Here is a 17,761-nt window from a genome sequence, read left to right as displayed (position 1 = left end):
AAAAAGACAATCAATGTTTATTGTTTTTCCTAAAGGAGGACAAAACATAGGTGCAAGCAGTCCAAACATTAAAACCCCAAACAAGTGGGCAGGAAGGTGAGAAACACAGGACTGAAAAAAACCTCACTAGCTTCCTGCGATATTCCGCTGTCACCACTCTTGTTTCGGAAGGAATCGGTTTTCTCCACGCTGGTGTGTGCCACGAGAGGCTGAAATTGGCGCGGACACGCTCAGGCACCCTCGAGGCCGGGCTCGCTGGCGGCTCCGGGCCGCTCCGGCGGGCCGGGATCCCCGCGGGCAGGGACAGCCGGGACAGCCTCCGCTTCCAGAGCGGGCACGCGCGCTGCGGGCGCGCCCCGCGCATGCGCGCTGCGGGTCTCCTTGGCGCGGCGCGGCGGAGGGCGAGCCCAGGCCTCAAGGAGAGGGATCGGGACAAGGAAAGGCAGCAGGAGCGGGGATCGGTGCTCCTGCCGCCGCCGCCATGCTCCTGTGCGCTGCCCTGCGCGCCGCGGCCGCTCGCTCGGTAAGGGCTCCCTGCCACCGCCGGCCGGGAGTCGGGGAGGCCGCGGCGGGACGTGGGGAAGCGGGGCCTGGGGGTAGGTCGGTGCCTGGAATGCGAGTCTGTGGACCGCGCACCCGCAGTCACGGCTCTTCTGCAAAGACGGCCTGACCAGCTCAGTGTTTCTAGCAGCGGATCGCGCAGGTGCACCCGCAGTGAAGTGTCACAGGATGGTTGCAGCCTTTCCCTGTCAAATGACCTGTCCCATCCCTGGGAGCGCTCCGGGCCGGGTTGGATGGGACTCTGAGCAGCCTGGTCTAGTGCAAGGTGTCCCCGCCCATGTCAGGGGATTGGAACGGCGTGATCTTTAGGTCCCTTTCATCCTAAAGCATTCTGTGATTCTACTTTAAGAAAGCTCACAATTGCTCAAGAATTAAGTATAAAAAGAAATGTAATTTAATATAAAATTAATTTTAATAGAATAAATACTTGCGGTAAAATTATCAAATCTTACTAATACCGGCCAGAATCTAGAAATATTGATCTGTTCTGGCATGTCAGAGAGTACAGAGGATAGCTGAACAGAACTTGTGTTCTGTTCGTTCTTCACGTTTGTGTTTACATTTGCCCTCTTGTGCCAGTTCTCAGCGTTTGGTTCGATAAAAGCTGAAGAAGCTTGCAAATGCTTACTGGAGGAGAACTTCAGTAGCAGTGGTGGTTTCTGCAAACTTTATAGCAGATAGGATGTAAAGTCACAAATTGGAAAATTCTTCATGAAATGTTGGATGAGAATTTGTGTTCAAGGCACTTAAATTAAGCAGTAGCAGAGCTAAATCCTTTATTTCTACATTGTTCGAACTGGTCAAGGCAGCAGTGGAGAGATCTACTCTCCTAATAGTGCAGGAGAGCCCTTAATAGTCTCTTCTTGTCTTATTTTAATTTATTAGTGATGGCAGTAGAATTACTGGCTTACAGTTGGAAATCAGACTGGTTCTGAGAGCAGCCAGGAGCAGTATGTGCATTAGTAACGCTGTATTTTGCTTGTAGGCAAGACAGATCCGATACTTGCATGGAACGGCAGAGCGCAATGCCACTGGAGCCTTATTTGTGGTAAATAATCTGTTTTACTGTAAGGGGGATGGGTCACAAGAGTTTGGCATGTGCTTTTTCAAATCTGCGTAGAAACCTACTGGCATTTACAAAGAAGAGGTTTTTTTTCTATAGAACCTTTTATTGGAATTGTAATGGAGTTTTATTTTAGGTTTTATTTTAGTTTTTGCCTCTTGTGTTTCTTGACTTATATAGTGAAAATGCTCTATAATTCGTGTGTGATTGCAGATGAGACTTTGCTTAAACTTTATTTCATTATAAACCAGTTCTTGTTTCCTTTATTTATTTTAGTTGAGTTTGTAATTGAATCTCGTTAAACTTCTTGCAGGTGCAGTTTCTTGCTTTCTGAAATTGCTGCAGAATTACCCATGGGCTCAGGTTGTAGCTGTGTTTACAGGGGTTGAAAAGTACAGTTCTTGTTCATGTTCTGTGTGATACGGCAGGTGGTACAATGAGTCGTAATTGAGGCCATTAAGCACTGTCATAAAAGGCATAAACAGTATCAGTAATTGCAAAAAGTAAAAAAACCCTTGAATTTAAGTGTGTAAAGCAGCTGTGTTGTCTGTCTACCTCTGAAGAGAACCTGAAGCATCTCAACAGAGTGTGTATTTTGTCCCATTCTGCTCCATTCAGAGCTTTAGATGGTCTGCAGTTTAACAGCTGAATAATTTGGCATTTTCCCAACACTTGGTAAAAAATCAGCCCTTTACTAGAGAGTTGACCACTGTTGAAAACAGGTGCTCAGGATTCTAGCTGTCCTTTCCTTTCTGCAGCTGTCTCTACAGCTTTAATCATAAAATGAAGTTAATAAGATCTCAGTATATGCTTTGTGTACTTTTCCAGAAATCTGAGCAGGAATTGGTGATTTACAGGATAAGAGCTAGTGTTCAAGGAGTAGAGGAAATGCTGTAGTCTGGCAATTTAGAAAACTTAAGTGTAGTTGGAAGTTGGTGAAGACAGGCAAAATATGTCTTTGGCACCCTAATGGCTGCTATGTCTGACATATGAAGCTAGATAGCTTTTAAATTCAAGATTTATATAATTGTTTAAATTATTTGCTACAGGGAGGAGCCTGATAACAGAGAAAGGCAAGTAGAAAAGCTGAGTGCTTTGCAGAGGTTTATTTAATAGCATCATTGATGACTTATTCCACAGCAGAATTTTTGCTAAAGGAGCATAAGAACTTGGTTCTCTGGGGGTTTGGTTTTTTCTTGGTTTTTTTTTTTTTTTTTTTTTCTCAGTTTTTGTTTTTTAAAAAGTAATATTTGTTCTTCTCTGAAGTAAAAGGTAATGGGAAGAAGAGAGTTGGATGTCACTATATGTGTGTGTGTACTTGTTTGCCCTAATTAAATTCCAGATGCTACTTAAAATGGCAGATTTCAAGGGGAATTTGTCCTGCTGGTTTGAGACAAAGGCATTATTTTCATCAACATAAGGTGTTCATATACAATCAGAAAATTGGACTCCCCCTGGATTTCTGTAAAGGGAAACAAAATTTAAAGTTTTAGTTTTTTTTAATTACAAGCAGAAGTGTCAAAAGTTTAAAAACTGCTTGTGCAGGGCTAATGGGAGTAACTCAAACCTGTTGTGGTGGTCCTCTTAGTGTGTCAGTTTACACACAAATGTCATGGGTTTGTTTTACAAAGCTTATTGCTGCTTCTTCTTGCACTTCTCATGTATAAAATCTATACATGAGGAAGGTAAATGCATGCAGTGTATTTGTGTTGTAATAGCAGAGGACAGGCTAGCAAGGGACCTGGTTGTCATAAAATCTATTATTAAAAGGCATTTCTGATTTGTATGCCTGTGTTTCTCTTTGCAAACATGTTACATGTTAGCAGAAACACACAGAAATAAGAGAACTTCGGCTGAAATGCCTTTGTATTCTGAAACACCCAGAAAGAGCCTTTCTCTCAATCATTAAATTCAACTAGGTGCCATCACAGGCAGCTACATCATGCTTCCAGTGAGAGGATATCAGGTACAAAATTAGGTAGATTGTTTGCCCATGGGCATGTAAGAGCAATGCTCCAAACCTCTACGTTCTGATGGCTAGAGAAGGCCTGATTCCAGAGACATTTATTATGATTGCCTTTTTTAATTGAAACATGCATTCTCTTTGCTTCTCTTCTACCTGATTTTAGCCCTCTTAACAGCTAAAACTTGGCTCTTCTACTTTATTGTTTTCAATGCATGGACTGAGTTTCCTTAACACATCAACAGCCCTAATGTGGGCTTTGTCATAGGGCTGCACAGGATGTTCAGCACAAAAGGCTGAAGAATTGCTGTATTCAAGTTTTAGTTACTTGTGCCGTTGGTCAGTGAGATACTTGGGTTTGAGAGCACTTCCACCATTCTTAGAGGGGTTTATATCTTGAGTTCTGTTGGAGTAGTGAACGTAAGGTACTTTCCCTTTAGAGGAGGACTAATACATATTTTTTCAGTGCTGATTCGATATGGATTCTGAACAGGTTGTTGCCCTAAACATTGCCCCTGCAGACCCCCAGTTCTCTCATGTTGGTTTCAGTGCTTTGGACTGGTGTTTACCATAGGGCATAGGTCAAGTTTTAGGCCAACTTTCTTGCAGTATACATGGAAACGAAATTATTCTAACTATTCTGTTTTAATTCTTCAGTGCTCTTGAATAATTTTCTGTGTCAAGAAAGACAGATGATTAGATCACTGGGAAAAAAGAAAGCATAATAATAAAATGGCCCAGGTTGGTGTAGCAAAAAGAATATGAGCCTTAGTGGCTTCCATGGGAGTGCACTGGCATCTGTGGCTTGGGTAGCCTTTGCAGTGAAGGTGTTCCTACTTAAATAGGCTCTGTTCTGCAATAGAACTGTGATACAGTCAATGTATGAATGGAATGAAAATGTCTGTAAGACTTTGGGAAATTGGGGAGCATGAGAAGAGACTTGGAAAAAGACTTGTATGGGGGGAGAACAGAGAAAGAACAGAGCCAGACTCATTTTAGTGGTGCCAGGTGACAAGACCAGAGGCAATGGCCTCAGAGAACATCAGGAAGCACTTTTTCATTATGAGGGTGACAGAGCACTGGCACAGGTTGCCCAGAGAGGTTATGGAGTTTCCATTATTGGATAAATTCAGAAGAAGCCATTTGGACACAGTCCTGGGCAAGCAGCTCTGTGTGTCCCTGCTTGAGCAGGGGAGTTTGACCCAGGTGACTTCCAGAGGTTCCTTCCAACTTCAACCACTCTGTAATTTAAAACAGTACTCTTTCCAATACTGTATCCTTATTTCTGATCTTGCTCTCTAAAATCTGTATCCTAAAAAAACACGTGGAAGTGCACCCATGTCATTTAGGAGCATGTCAATGCATGCAGGTCTCAGATAAATGGCATGTTGTCAGACAAATGTAAGACTAGAGAACATATAAATTCCTAACTGCTCAGGAGTCCTAGAACTGTGTAAGCTCTTGATGAAAACTACCAAACTCTCCATGGCCCAGAATTAGATGAAGTCCTTTCAGGAAAACAGAGAATATAAAAGGTGGCATGGCTTATTTATTGCTCACCTCTGCTATAGCCTTTACAATATGTCATGAAACCTTGTTACAGCTATACCTGTATCTTCCAATATAAAGTCTTTATTATTCCTCTTCACATGTAGGGCATTTAAGGATATCAGTTTACAGATGATACACTGAAAAGAACAGCTGCTCCAGACAAAGAGGGAAATTTTAATAAATACATTTATTTGCAAAAGCAGTTGAGACGAAGTACAATTGCTAACTATCAAATAGCTACAGAAGGCAAAATACTAGCAAAATAGGCATGCAGATTTGAGAAGGAAAAGCTAAGTTATGGAAATACTTACCATGAATTGTGGAATTGATCTGTGCAGCTAAGACATGGAAAGGTCTGTAAGGGAAAAAGTAATAAAAGTTGTACAGTATTTCCAATCAGTCTTTTCTCCATCAGCCTCTTTTTGAGAGCTTTTTTGACTCTTTTTCTACCAATAAAATTGGTAGAAAACACTCACCAAGACTAAATAAGAGTCATCAAATCCTTTATCTGGAAGGGTCAGTCTGAAATAATGGGAATCATGTTCCTCTTTTATGTTGTAAAGCGCACAATAAGCAAGAAATTAACACTAAATAAAATATTAGTGTGTTCAAAATCATTCATCTTTCTGTAATTCCTGTTCTTATAGGAAAATCGTCCTTGGTGATTTATCAACGCTAGTTTTATATTGGACTTGAAACTGTGGTGAGGGCACAATGCTTTCAAACTGACGGTGGCAGTCATATTGTCTGCTTTGGGATATAGACAGGATAAGCAAAGGTAATCCCTGGACAGACCAACAGATGTAATTCAAGTATTTGCCCTTGCAATATTTCCATATTAAAATTTCTAAATCCGAGAATAGCTGTGGACCACACATGTCCCAAGGTCTTCACTGATGATACTTCACTTCAGTATGCAAGTGTCTTGGCAATGCTAAGGTTTTCATTAAATCCTTTCATTAAATCATTGCTGCTTAGTAAGAAGAGTGTAGTGTGGCAACTGCAAAATCACCCTCGGTTACTGGAGGAAATGATGCAAGTGGAAGTCAGTAGAGGGGGCTTCTTTGTTTTAAATACACTTCTAAAGCTTTTATTATTGGCTAGCTGTGGATTACTTTTAACATCAAACCTCAAGTATAGCTTGTATTTTCCCACAAACTTTCCCTTTGATTTGAAATTTTCTCAATTTGAAAACCATGTGAAGTTTGGAATTAAACTTAACTCTAGGTGCTTAAAGGAAACCAAAATGAGCTGCTTACAGACAGCTAAAAATTCTGTGCAGGAACATTTTCTGGTGGAAGAGGATTTTCATCAGAACTAAGATTTTATTACAGGAAAAGATTACTTTTTTCAAGACCTCCAAATGTGTATTTTCTGAATATAGAAGAAATAATTAAAAATTGATGTTTCCCTAGAAGACCATCTTAAAAATAACTTGTTAGAATACCTTATTTTGGCAATACTGATTCAAAATTCTGCTTCTTACATTTTGATTCAGAATTGTATATAAAATGAAAATGTTAAAATCCGTTACAAAGCAAAATAATATATTAAAATAGATTAATGATGTGTTTGAATGTGCAAATATTTTAATTCTACACCAAACTTCTTGATGAATTGTGGAGTTTTTTTTTAATTAATGTTTCATGATAAAGGAAAAATGAACTGTTGTTTTAGTCTCGTGTTTATTAAGGTATTAACCAGAGCATTCTTACTCTGGCTATTGTAAATTTGAACATAATAATCAAACTGTATTAACAGTGTTAAAAATATGTATTTTGATAACAACACCATACATTTTATCAATATATAATTTCATGTATTTCTCAGTAAATTATTTCTTTAATAAGAAGTAATGGGAATAGATCATGATTTTTAAGAGTGATGAAATAATTATCAATATTTTTGATAACTTTCCCAAATATATTTAATCACTTTAGTACTATAACATTTGTATGTGGAATATATAGTTTTTATTCAAGGAGCTCAACTGTAACTGTGTAACAAGAAGGTATTTTACCACAGTAAACATGTCCTGAATAATTTTCTAACAACCCATTTTTACATGTTTTTCTTCTTTTCTTGAAGCATAGAGATAGTCCTGAAAACAATCCAGATACTCCATTTGAGTTCACACCTGAAAATCTAAAGGTATGCAGACAAAAAAAAAGTTCAATACACAGACTTTATCTTTAGAGCAGTACTGATTTGTTTTCCTTCTTTTCCCTTAACAAGCGAATAGAAGCGATCATAAACAACTACCCAGAGGGACACAAGTCTGCAGCTGTCATGGCAGTACTGGATTTGGCCCAAAGACAGCATGGATGGCTGCCCATATCAGCTATGAACAAGGTATTTAGTACTTGATTATCTTTCAAGCATAAATTTTATTGTTTTCTTTCAATATCTTACTAGAATATTAACATTAATTAATTAAAGCTTACAAACATGGGAATTTACATGTGGTGCAGTATTGTGAGAATTCCCTATGAGACTACATTTTTAAAAATAAAAGGAAAAACTAATGCAGAAAACTCAGGGCTCTGTTTATACAATATTAGCCCATTACTAGAAACTACAGGCAGAAGAAATAGAAAATTAGATAAAACCTATTCAGATAGGCTCTTCTCCCAGAGTGATTGTAGAATTAGGAACAGAAACTTGATTTTGTTCACTGCTGAATGTGGGGGAAGAAAAGAAAGGTAATGTCGGTTGGAGTTTTCTTCCTCCCAGATTAATGGCATTTCACACATTGCCTGGATTATACTTAATCTCTAGATCTGTAAGGACTCTGCAGGGCAGTGTTAGTGTAGTAGATGTCAGGAGTGTTGAGTAACACCTCACAGCAAGTGACTGGAAGACTTGTCAGGTTAATTATTAAAATTGTTTCAAAATAACCAGGCAAACAACTACACTGTTCCAAAGTGAGAGGCTGCATGACAGTAACCAAATACCAAGAAATAAAAAAATCTGGTTTATATTCATATGAATAAATCTGTTGTACTTTCTGTTACCATCTGGCATATCATCAATTTTAAAGTGTAAAGTTGTAAATTCAATTTAAGGTGAGGATTGTGAGCGTTAGAGAAATGACTGAAGGAGGTGAATGAACATTTAAAGAAAGGCAACTACAGTTTCTACAGCATAGGATTAATGCTGGCAGTGTATATTAGTTTATTTAAGTTTCAGGTTGATATTATGTTTAAAACGACAAATATTTTCCATTATTTGTTATTTGCCTGCTAGAGAAACTGGAACGTAAAACAGTTACTCTGTTGAAACCAGAGCCAGTTCTCAACTTGAGCAGTTTGCCAGGGTTCAATGATAATGAGATCAGGGATACTTGCAGGAGAACTGGCTCCATGGAGATCATGCTCCACTCCCTACTTATTAGCTGTGACAGGAATCTGCAGATGTAGCCCTGGTGTGGCACAGAACCTGCTCTGTATGAATTAGATAAGCACAGTACCAGCTTACAAGTATTCCTTAGCTAAAGGCTTTCATGGATTAGTGTGGGCAGGCTCGTACGGGTTGGTTCATTGACACAGCCCAAGTGCAGTGTGAGCTGGAGCTGACAAGGAAAGCCCAAACCCAGCTGACTCCTCACATCCCCTTGCGTCTGACAAGAGATGCTGGAGGGGAGCTGACTCGAGCTCCTCGCTGTGCTGATCCACAGCTTAGCAGAGTTTGTGCTCAAGCAGGGTGATGCCAGTCAGAGAACTCAGGTGTCTGGTCTTTGCACTTGGAATACATTTGTGCTTTGATACCCACCCCACCCTCTTACCTACCTGTTACTGCAAACAGGACAGGTGACTTCACTGAAATGGTTTGCTAATTGCCTTTACTGCTGCCCTCTGAGAATTCAATATAGCATGTTTTTGCCCATCACAGGTTGCTGAAGTTTTAGAAATGCCTCCCATGAGAGTCTATGAAGTAGCAACCTTCTACACCATGTACAATCGCAAACCTGTTGGGAAATACCACATTCAGGTCTGCACCACCACGCCATGCATGCTGCGAGACTCTGACAGCATTTTAGAAGCCATTAAGAAGAAACTTGGTATGACACAAATTTGTAATACACTTGTATTTTTTTTTACCTTTGTTTAATGATACTAAAGTAAAATTCTTCATATAGTGGAAGAAAAAACTGGCCTTGTTCAACTTCATAAGGTTCACATGAGCCCACCTCTTTACCCTGTCAAGGTCCCTCTGGATGATAACATGATGTTAACATAATTTATGAATTCTCTCCATGGGAGAAATCAATTGAGGATGGTGCATCATGGGACGTAAGGAGTACTCAGGGGTTTTGTGTGTGGGTTGGGGTTTTTCCCTCCTTTTTGAGTGGTTATGGGGAGAAGAGAGGGTAAGATCAGCAACTGACAATACTTCCCCTGATATGAAAACGTTTGTTAACTTTTTCTAAGAACCAGGGATAAGAGCTGCAGAACAGCTGCCTATTATCTGTCATTTCATATACTCTGTTGTCTGAAAAAAAGGCATATTTAGATGAAATGTCTTGTTACTGCATAGATAGCTTAATTTAAACTGAAACTCTCAGCTTGAGAAATCAAAGAGTAAGGATGATTCTGTAGTTTTTAATGAGACAGGCCTTACTTAAAACTGTCATTATTTCCAACCCCTTCCTACTAGTAAATGGAGGAAAATGGCCTTTCAGTATTCTTCCTTCCATGGAATATTTTGTAGAGATCAGCCCCTGAGATGTTACTTGGACTAACCTCTTGGGGAAGGTCTGTATCTGTAGCAGTAGAATAGTAAGATGCCATGGATCCTAAGTATGTGTACAGTTTGGTAAATCATCTTTTGTGTATAAACTCGAGTTTCTGAATTTGTAGCTAACAGTATTTGGACGTTGGTTAATTTGGGAATATTCAAGACTGTAAATTAATGCATTTCCTATCAGCACATAAAAGCTATGTGTCCCTATTTTTTCATTTTATTGTATTGATTACTAAAATGTTCTTGAGTAGATCTGTTGTATTTCTTAGAATTGTCATTTCATGGTTATTTTTCAGTGATTCATACCTGTAAACAAGGTCTCAGAAATGTATCTGAAAACTGACTTAATCGTTTATTAGAAACTTCTGTTTAATGGAAACATTTTGGACTCATTTAAAGGAGTTTAACTTTGCAAATGCTTTTAAGGCCCAACTACAAGTAATGCAATGTCCCTGGAGCACTTAGATTTATGCTTCATTACTCTTGTTCATAACCATTGCTGAGCCTAATTAATTTATTGATTTAGGTATTAAAGTTGGAGAAACAACACCCGATAAGCTCTTCACGCTGATAGAAGTGGAATGTTTAGGTGCTTGTGTAAACGCACCAATGGTACAAATAAATGACAATTACTATGTAAGTACTGCATTCTCTTTTAAATTATTAATCTTCTTTGCTGGCTTACCTGTATTTTTCAGTTGTTCCAGATTGTGAAGTTGTGGTCAGTTTTCCAATTCCTGTTGACAGGAACAGCTCCTTTCCTTACAGCATCTTTTAGTTTCTTGCCCTCTTGCTGGAAAACTTCATTTGTATCAGGTGTATGAGTGTATTTTTCATTTCAGTTACTGTCTTTATTATACAAGAGGAGTGATTTCTGTGATTTTTGTGATTGTGGTCTGCCTGTAAATCTGGAACTTTAAAATAGGTATTTGATAAGCTTTTGAAAGCATTTTAAAGCAGTCTGTTGGAAAGTATGGACTAATGTAAGAAGTGTTGTCTTGAACTGTACCCAAAATTTTTTTGTTGCAGCCAACACCATTCTGCATGACACACATCATGTGTCATGGCATATGTGTAGTGGGTAGGCAGAGATCCAGCTCCCTAATATCAGGAAGCTGAAAACACAAACCCTTGGCCTGTATCAGCATTGTTTGTTTTAACATTAATTTCTGCAACTACACAGGAAATAAAGTCTCAACATTAAAATGACAGCAGACTTTTCAATTTCCCTCATTCTTTAAACCACTATGTGTGTTAATGGATAGGATCAAAATTACCTGTGCTAGGGTCACACTGATCTGATAAATTTGAAGTGCTGCATTTAGCGTAACTGATGACTCTCTCAGTTTTGTCAGTGATTTAATTTTTTTGTTTTACAGGAAGATTTGACACCCAAAGATATTGAAGACATAATTGATGAGCTAAAGGCTGGCAAAGTTCCCAAACCAGGCCCAAGGTATGCTATGTTTATAATAAGCTAAAATATATAATTGCCTGTATTTATAAATTACCTATATTATATTGGTCACCTACACAAAGGGTGATTCTTCTGAGAAACTAAATTACTTTTCCAGTGATTTGAGTTCACAGCCTACAGCTAAAAAGCATTAATTAATTTATTGAACAGAAGTGCATGCATTCAAAGTCAAAACAAACTGGAAAGAGCTGAGAATTTGCATGTTCTTGATGACTGACCAGATGAGAATGAAATGTGAAAACATGAATTCTGATTTGTCTTAGTATTTAATAGGTGAATGATGTCACCTGTTGGAATTTTTGTCTAGATCATTTAAACCAACAAATTTCTGCTGGTTGGCTGGTTTGTTGGTTGTGTTGGTTTTTTCTGATTTCTGATAAAAACCAAAGACTGTAAGTTAGTCAGAGGGGCGTTACTTCTGAAGTTTTCTTATCTGTTATTTCCCACTGTTCTTTGTTAGCCCACCTACATTTGTGTCAATGGGGAAATTAATTTGACTTGGGTGTTACCTATTCCTATTGTTTCTATAAAGATGCTTTGAATACAAGAACAATACAGTTTCAAAAAAACACAGGGAAGCACCAATAACAAAACTGTGATTATAAAGTTTGATGCTGCCTGGCCAACCTATAAATGGATATAAAAGAAAACAAGTGGTCCTAGCTTGCATTTCACTTATGAATTTTTTTGTCAGTACTTGAATATAGAATCCTTGCAATTTAACAGCTACATCACACATTTTTCTGAAGGTTAAATGGGAAGAACAAAACAAAAATAGTGGCTTCAGCCTTAAGTGATTTGTGACTGTCTTCTATCCAGCAGTTAAACAGAAGCTGAGTTATTATCAATACCAGCAATGAATAAACTACTTTCATTTTTCAGGAGTGGACGTTTTTCTTGTGAGCCAGCTGGTGGCCTTACTTCCCTGACTGAACCACCCAAAGGACCAGGTTTTGGAGTACGAGATGATCTCTAAGGATTTTTGTAATATAAGATGAACTGTCTGAAAAGAATAAAGTATCTTAAATCTCAGTAAAATTATGTACATTCTAATGTTTTGGTTTAAAAGAAAAATAACAGCAATTAGACTGCCTAACTTACTGTGGTTTTAACTACAGCAGAATTTAATCATAATTCCAGATTGTAAGAAAAGTGGTTCTGTAGACTGTGTAAAGTGACTCCCTGAAAGTGTCCACTTACGGTCAAAGAGAGATGAAAAGTTACATCTTTTGATCTGTCATTGAAAATTCTTTCAGCTTTTTCTAAAGCACTTTGAAGAAGCAACAAACTTAAATTACAAATCTGGCAAATGCACAAGGAACAAAATTGAAAGGAGATTATCTGACAAAACTTCATCCTGTTACTTTTATTAGCAATTTATAATCAAACAAACAAGAAAGGTTATCTGAGCCACATTGTATAAAAAATCTTGTAGGTTCAGTTAGAAGTGGTTCTTCTTAAGCTTAATTCTTCTTACTATCATTCTGTAATCAGGAAAAATGTAAAGCCCCAAAGAGCAGCAGTATTCTACTAAAAGAATTAATAGCAACAAAAACCAACTAATTTCCTGTGCAAGTTTATTTAGTACAGACAACATATGGAGTTGGGGGAAGACAGAATATACCAAAACAGTTCAGCATGTGCTTAAGGGTAATAATATCTGACACTGGATCTTTGATTCACAGATCCTTCTTTGACCTTATTACCTGTGCACCAGCTACTTTCAAGAACTAATCTGTGTGAAATTGAGGAATTTCTTTCAGTATAAAAAATCTGAAGATAGTTTTTTAAAAAACTGAGTGCATACTGACACTTCATACCTATACTTATAAAACTGGGCAAATACTTTAGCTATACAGACATACATTTCCATGTAAATTAGGAAATGTGGACACATCAGTCACCTTAGACCATCCTGTGTCTGCCTCATCTCAAATCTGTCATGGAACTTATATTTGCATTACAACTGATGAGATAGATGAAGCTTAACTGTATAATTTATAATTTTATTCTATATTATATTTAGTTTGTTTTGATAGTCTGATTAATAGTACTTCACCGAACTATTCTCCCTCTTTGGAGTTAAATTCTGTCTTTACAGATTGCCTGCATAATGGCTATCTTGTGTAGTCTGTTGATACACCGCTTTTATTTCAACATGCTCTGTGAAGTTCCTTCACATGCCATTAAAAAAGCAGTATTACTGTTGGTAGTTCTGGGAACATAATATATCTGTAAATCATTTGTATGAGGAACTTGCTATCTCTTCCATATTACTATATTTCTAAAATGAAATAATTGAATTGCATACAAATGGAAAAGAAAATCCAATACATATGTACAACTCATGAGTGAAGCAGTTTCCAAACAAGCATGAAAAAAAGTCTTGTAGTCCAGAACACAGTGCACAGAAGAAAATAGTACATGTCATTTGAAGTCTCTAAATGCTCTTCTGAAAGGTCACTCCATGTTTGTAATAGCTTCAGGCCTTGTAGCAGGCCAGGCATCTGGCACTGTGTGGCACTTTTCTAGAGACAAGAGATGAGGCAGACGGCATCTCACATCTTGATGCAAAGACAGACTCATTTTAGTATCCCAGTCTGACTACAGTGTTTGTTCCATTTTAACAGCAAAATTGTATTCTAGTTCATACAGCCTTACCTTATTCTAACCTTTGAAATACATGCTGAATATAAGTGAGGATGTTGCATGCATTGTGGAACGATACTGTGCTACAGTTATTCATGGTTTGGTATGTAACAGTGAAATCCCACGGGATTGCACAATCGTGTTGAAGGGAAACACAGTTTTGGACCTGCCAAGGTTGAAACATCCAACTATACAAAAACAAAGCTCTTGAATGCCAGACTCCCCCCATTTTTTAAGCCAGAGAGCATTTGTGGCCTTATAGCACTTTTCTCCCCAGTTTATTCCATCTGCATGTGACAATTTTGATGTCTGTCTTATGAGCAGAACATGGACCTCCACAGTTCACATATTTCCCACAGTTCACATATTTTGGAGATTGTTAGTGATGTTCCACAAACAAGCTGTCAGTCATTTTGATGTAACATGTGAGAATCTGCCAATCACTTGAATAGGATAATTTACATTATCCCTACTGCATGGCACAAATCTGATACATCACTCTTTAAATTGAGTACTGGAGGCAGCTACAGGACTATGAAATGATTGTAGACAAATAAAGTAACTGTTCTCTCTCATCTTACCCACTTCATTCGTCAGTTATATGAGGCTTTATGGTCCTGGTTTCTCCTCAAAAAAGTTTGGGCAATCATTGTATTAAATGGTTTAAAAAAATCACATCTTGCGTTATTTCAGGTTTTGTTGAAATTTAAACATTTCAAACATATCAAGTAGAAATACATATTCTGCATTGTTACATGTAGCTGTTTACTACATACAGTAAATTATTTTCACAATGGTAACTTATGCAGGATTGTGATGAGAATTAACAAGGTGATCATTATGAAAGAGTTCCAGAATAGTGCAAGAATTGATGCATCCCAGTTCTCTGTTCTGTTTTTGAATAGCTGTAGATAATATTTTGTGCTTGCTTTTACCAGTATTAAAAATGTGTATTTTACTATATACATTTGTAGTAGGACATTTTTGGTAACAAATATTAACAGGACAGAATTTTCATTATCCTCAATAGCAGAGGGTCACTAATATTAATTCTAGGCAGTAGCACTAACCTGTCAAATAATGGCACACTTGCAATTCTGCAGTTTCGATCAAGCGTTAATATCCTGGATTGTAAGAATACTGGGTGGTGAGTTAAGCAAAAATGAGTCAGCTACTGCACCAGTCCACACATTCCTGAAACTGTTACTGTAGCACCAACAGAACTGATTCTGTGTTTCAGTGGTCTTGTTTTCCTCTCCTTGAACGAGGCAAAAAATTAAAGAACTCACATACTATATTAATTCTATAAAAGTGGAATATAAAGAAGAAACTGGGGAAGAAAACATAAAGACTACCTTGAGAAGATTTTAAAATAGGTAGCCTTGAGAAAGGAAATGTGATTTAGGACACAGAAGTACAAGACACCAGAAAGAATCCACTGGACTATGAGAGTGGGAGGTGACAATTCTTTCCTTTGGTGAAGGTAGTGTGGAGTAATAGGGAATTCTAGATACCCAATGAAGTATGTGATGTTGGATAACAGAAAGGATTTCCATTACCACCACACACTGCTAGAAAAATGTTATCTGGGACAGTGTTCTGTCATTAAATAGGGAGAAGCAGTGAATCCCATTCCACCTGTGCAGGATATTTGCTGGCCCCACAGGCTGACCTGCCAGTTACCTCTTAGAGGCTGGTGCACACGCTTTGACCTGTGTGGCATCCTGCAAGTTCTTGTGTCAGGTTTTTGTACTGCAGTCTGAAATTTTCAGTCCTTCAGATTCAGCAATGACACAGTTCAACCAGATGCTGGACCTGTTAGTCTGAAAACCAGTAGTTCACAGGGCAGATCAAGGGAAGTCCTAATCACACCAACGCCATGCAGCTACAAAACCATCTTGCAGTTGTGCTAGACATAAAAGGGAGGGGCTGCTGGCAACAAGGGCAAGAAATTAATGTAGGGGTAGCAACTAGCAGTCAACTGACTGATGATTTTTGTTAGTCCAAACAGTAGTTCTTTCAAAAAGCTTAAAGAACAGTATTTTTTCCAGTTACTGACATATATTATTATCAGATCTTAACATCTGCTGCTGCAGATATTGCTCATGAGACCCCTTCCCCATTACCTCAGCGTCTGGTTATGAACACCCAACACACACCAAATTCCTGGAACTCCACACTACTCATGCACAAGGATCAAAATCCAGTATCACAATGCAGGCCACACCTGTAGCCTGTCATGTTTTACCATGTGGATCCATGTATAATACCATGAAAAGAAAAATTATTCTGCTTTTGCAAACTGCTCTTACTCTACTTATGCTGACATTCCATAGGGTGTTTGCTATTCAATGAGTTTTCCACTTCTAGAGATAGCCTCTGCCATCAATTGAACACAAAAGAATTTGAAGGCAACTCCCTTTGTGACATGGTCATTCACACTGACAGAGCTTTTTCTGGCCACTGGATAGTACCCACTGTACACTAACAGAATCAAATGAAAGTGAAGGCAGTTGCTTTACAACACAAATTATCTGTACCAGCATTTGTACAGGAAGATTGCGAAAGCAAACGAGAGAAGTTTGAACAGTAAGCTGTGGAGCACGGGAATATGAGAGATTTTTGATGCCATCCTCTATCCATGCTGGTACATCATTGGGCGGGGGGGGATCAGAATGTACAGCAAGTACACACAGTACGTATCCTCAATCAAAGTTATAGTTTGATACGGAAAAACACCCACTTTTCTGAACAGGAAATATTAAGGAATTTCTACCCAATAACAGATTAAAGCAATCCAGTAGCAGAGTAAGCACAGCAATTAAAACTATGCTAAAGGACTTTGTTTAGCTACCGTGTCAAAATACTACATCTGGCGGCCCTTCAGCACCTCCCAGAAGCGATCTGGAGAGCATTACTCGAGAACCCACGAGTACAGCACCAGACGTGTTCCTTAAGTCCTGCCACATACTACTATTGTTACAAGCAGATACAAAACCTTTCACGAGTGCAGATGAATTGACCCCCCTTCCAAGGCTGCAACTAGGGCTACATCGTCAGTCAACTCCGTAACCCCTCAGATGTCTTTATATGACGTCTGGCTCATTTGTACAAGCAGAGCACCCCCAAAAACTAGTTTGGAAACCCAGAAGTTGTCTTGTCCTGCAGCGGCGGGCAGATGGGAATTGTGCCTGAGTGGGGGGTGGGGGGACGCAACAGTGACCAGACCCCCAGGCGCGGCGGGATCGGCATCCCACAGCCTTTCGCGAAGGCGAACGGCCACCCCGGGCTTTCCGGCACCGCGCCACACGCACCTGCGTCCGGGGGCTTCTCCCAAAAACTGCGGGGCCTTCAGCCGCAGCCCCTCCGTACTCACTAGCGCCCGGTGATGGGATAGACGATAGGATGGAACGGGATGGGCAGCGCCCGTCGCGCACGCGCAAAGCGCCGGGTAGCTAAAACTCACTGCGCCATCACCGCCGGAAAAACCCCTCCCCGGGGAGGGGGCGGCAGCGGCAGGACTGGGTGAGGCGAAGCGAAGCGGGGCGCGCTGGTGGCTGTAGGTCGGCTCCCGTCCCGCGGCAGGGACCGGAAAAGCTCTCGTCCGCCACCTCGCCCCGTGACCGGCCGGGGCCGCCGCCGCCATTTCCAGAAGGTTCCAGCGACCGCAGCCCAAGAGGATGCGCGGCTGCCCCCAGCAACCCCCCCGTCGCACATGCGCAATGCTTGCATCCTAGTCCTCATCCCAGCCCCG

General features: G+C 39.5%; 1 protein-coding gene across 1 annotated transcript; it reads left to right on the top strand.

Annotated features, from left to right (window-relative positions):
* Positions 1 to 349: 349 nt before the first annotated feature.
* Positions 350 to 14,811, top strand: NDUFV2 (NADH:ubiquinone oxidoreductase core subunit V2). Its single transcript, XM_053939386.1, has 8 exons — positions 350 to 523; positions 1,547 to 1,609; positions 7,227 to 7,289; positions 7,374 to 7,490; positions 9,030 to 9,198; positions 10,408 to 10,517; positions 11,261 to 11,337; positions 12,241 to 14,811. Exons 1-8 carry the CDS (start codon positions 482 to 484, stop codon positions 12,332 to 12,334), a joined length of 735 nt encoding a protein of 244 aa, XP_053795361.1. The 5' UTR covers positions 350 to 481; the 3' UTR covers positions 12,335 to 14,811.
* The last annotated feature ends 2,950 nt before the right edge of the window (positions 14,812 to 17,761 follow it).

Source organism: Vidua chalybeata, chromosome 1 (assembly GCF_026979565.1).
Source record: "Vidua chalybeata isolate OUT-0048 chromosome 1, bVidCha1 merged haplotype, whole genome shotgun sequence".
NCBI lineage: Eukaryota > Metazoa > Chordata > Aves > Passeriformes > Viduidae > Vidua > Vidua chalybeata.
This window is presented reverse-complemented; position numbering and strand designations above follow the sequence as displayed.

Bases quoted from the DNA above. Each gene is read 5' to 3' on its own strand.
- NDUFV2 (XM_053939386.1), top strand. From the start codon at position 482: ATGCTCCTGTGCGCTGCCCTGCGCGCCGCGGCCGCTCGCTCG. The intron at 7,290-7,373 runs GTATGCAGACAA...TCCCTTAACAAG, and splicing joins TCACACCTGAAAATCTAAAG to CGAATAGAAGCGATCATAAA. The intron at 9,199-10,407 runs GTATGACACAAA...TTATTGATTTAG, and splicing joins AGCCATTAAGAAGAAACTTG to GTATTAAAGTTGGAGAAACA.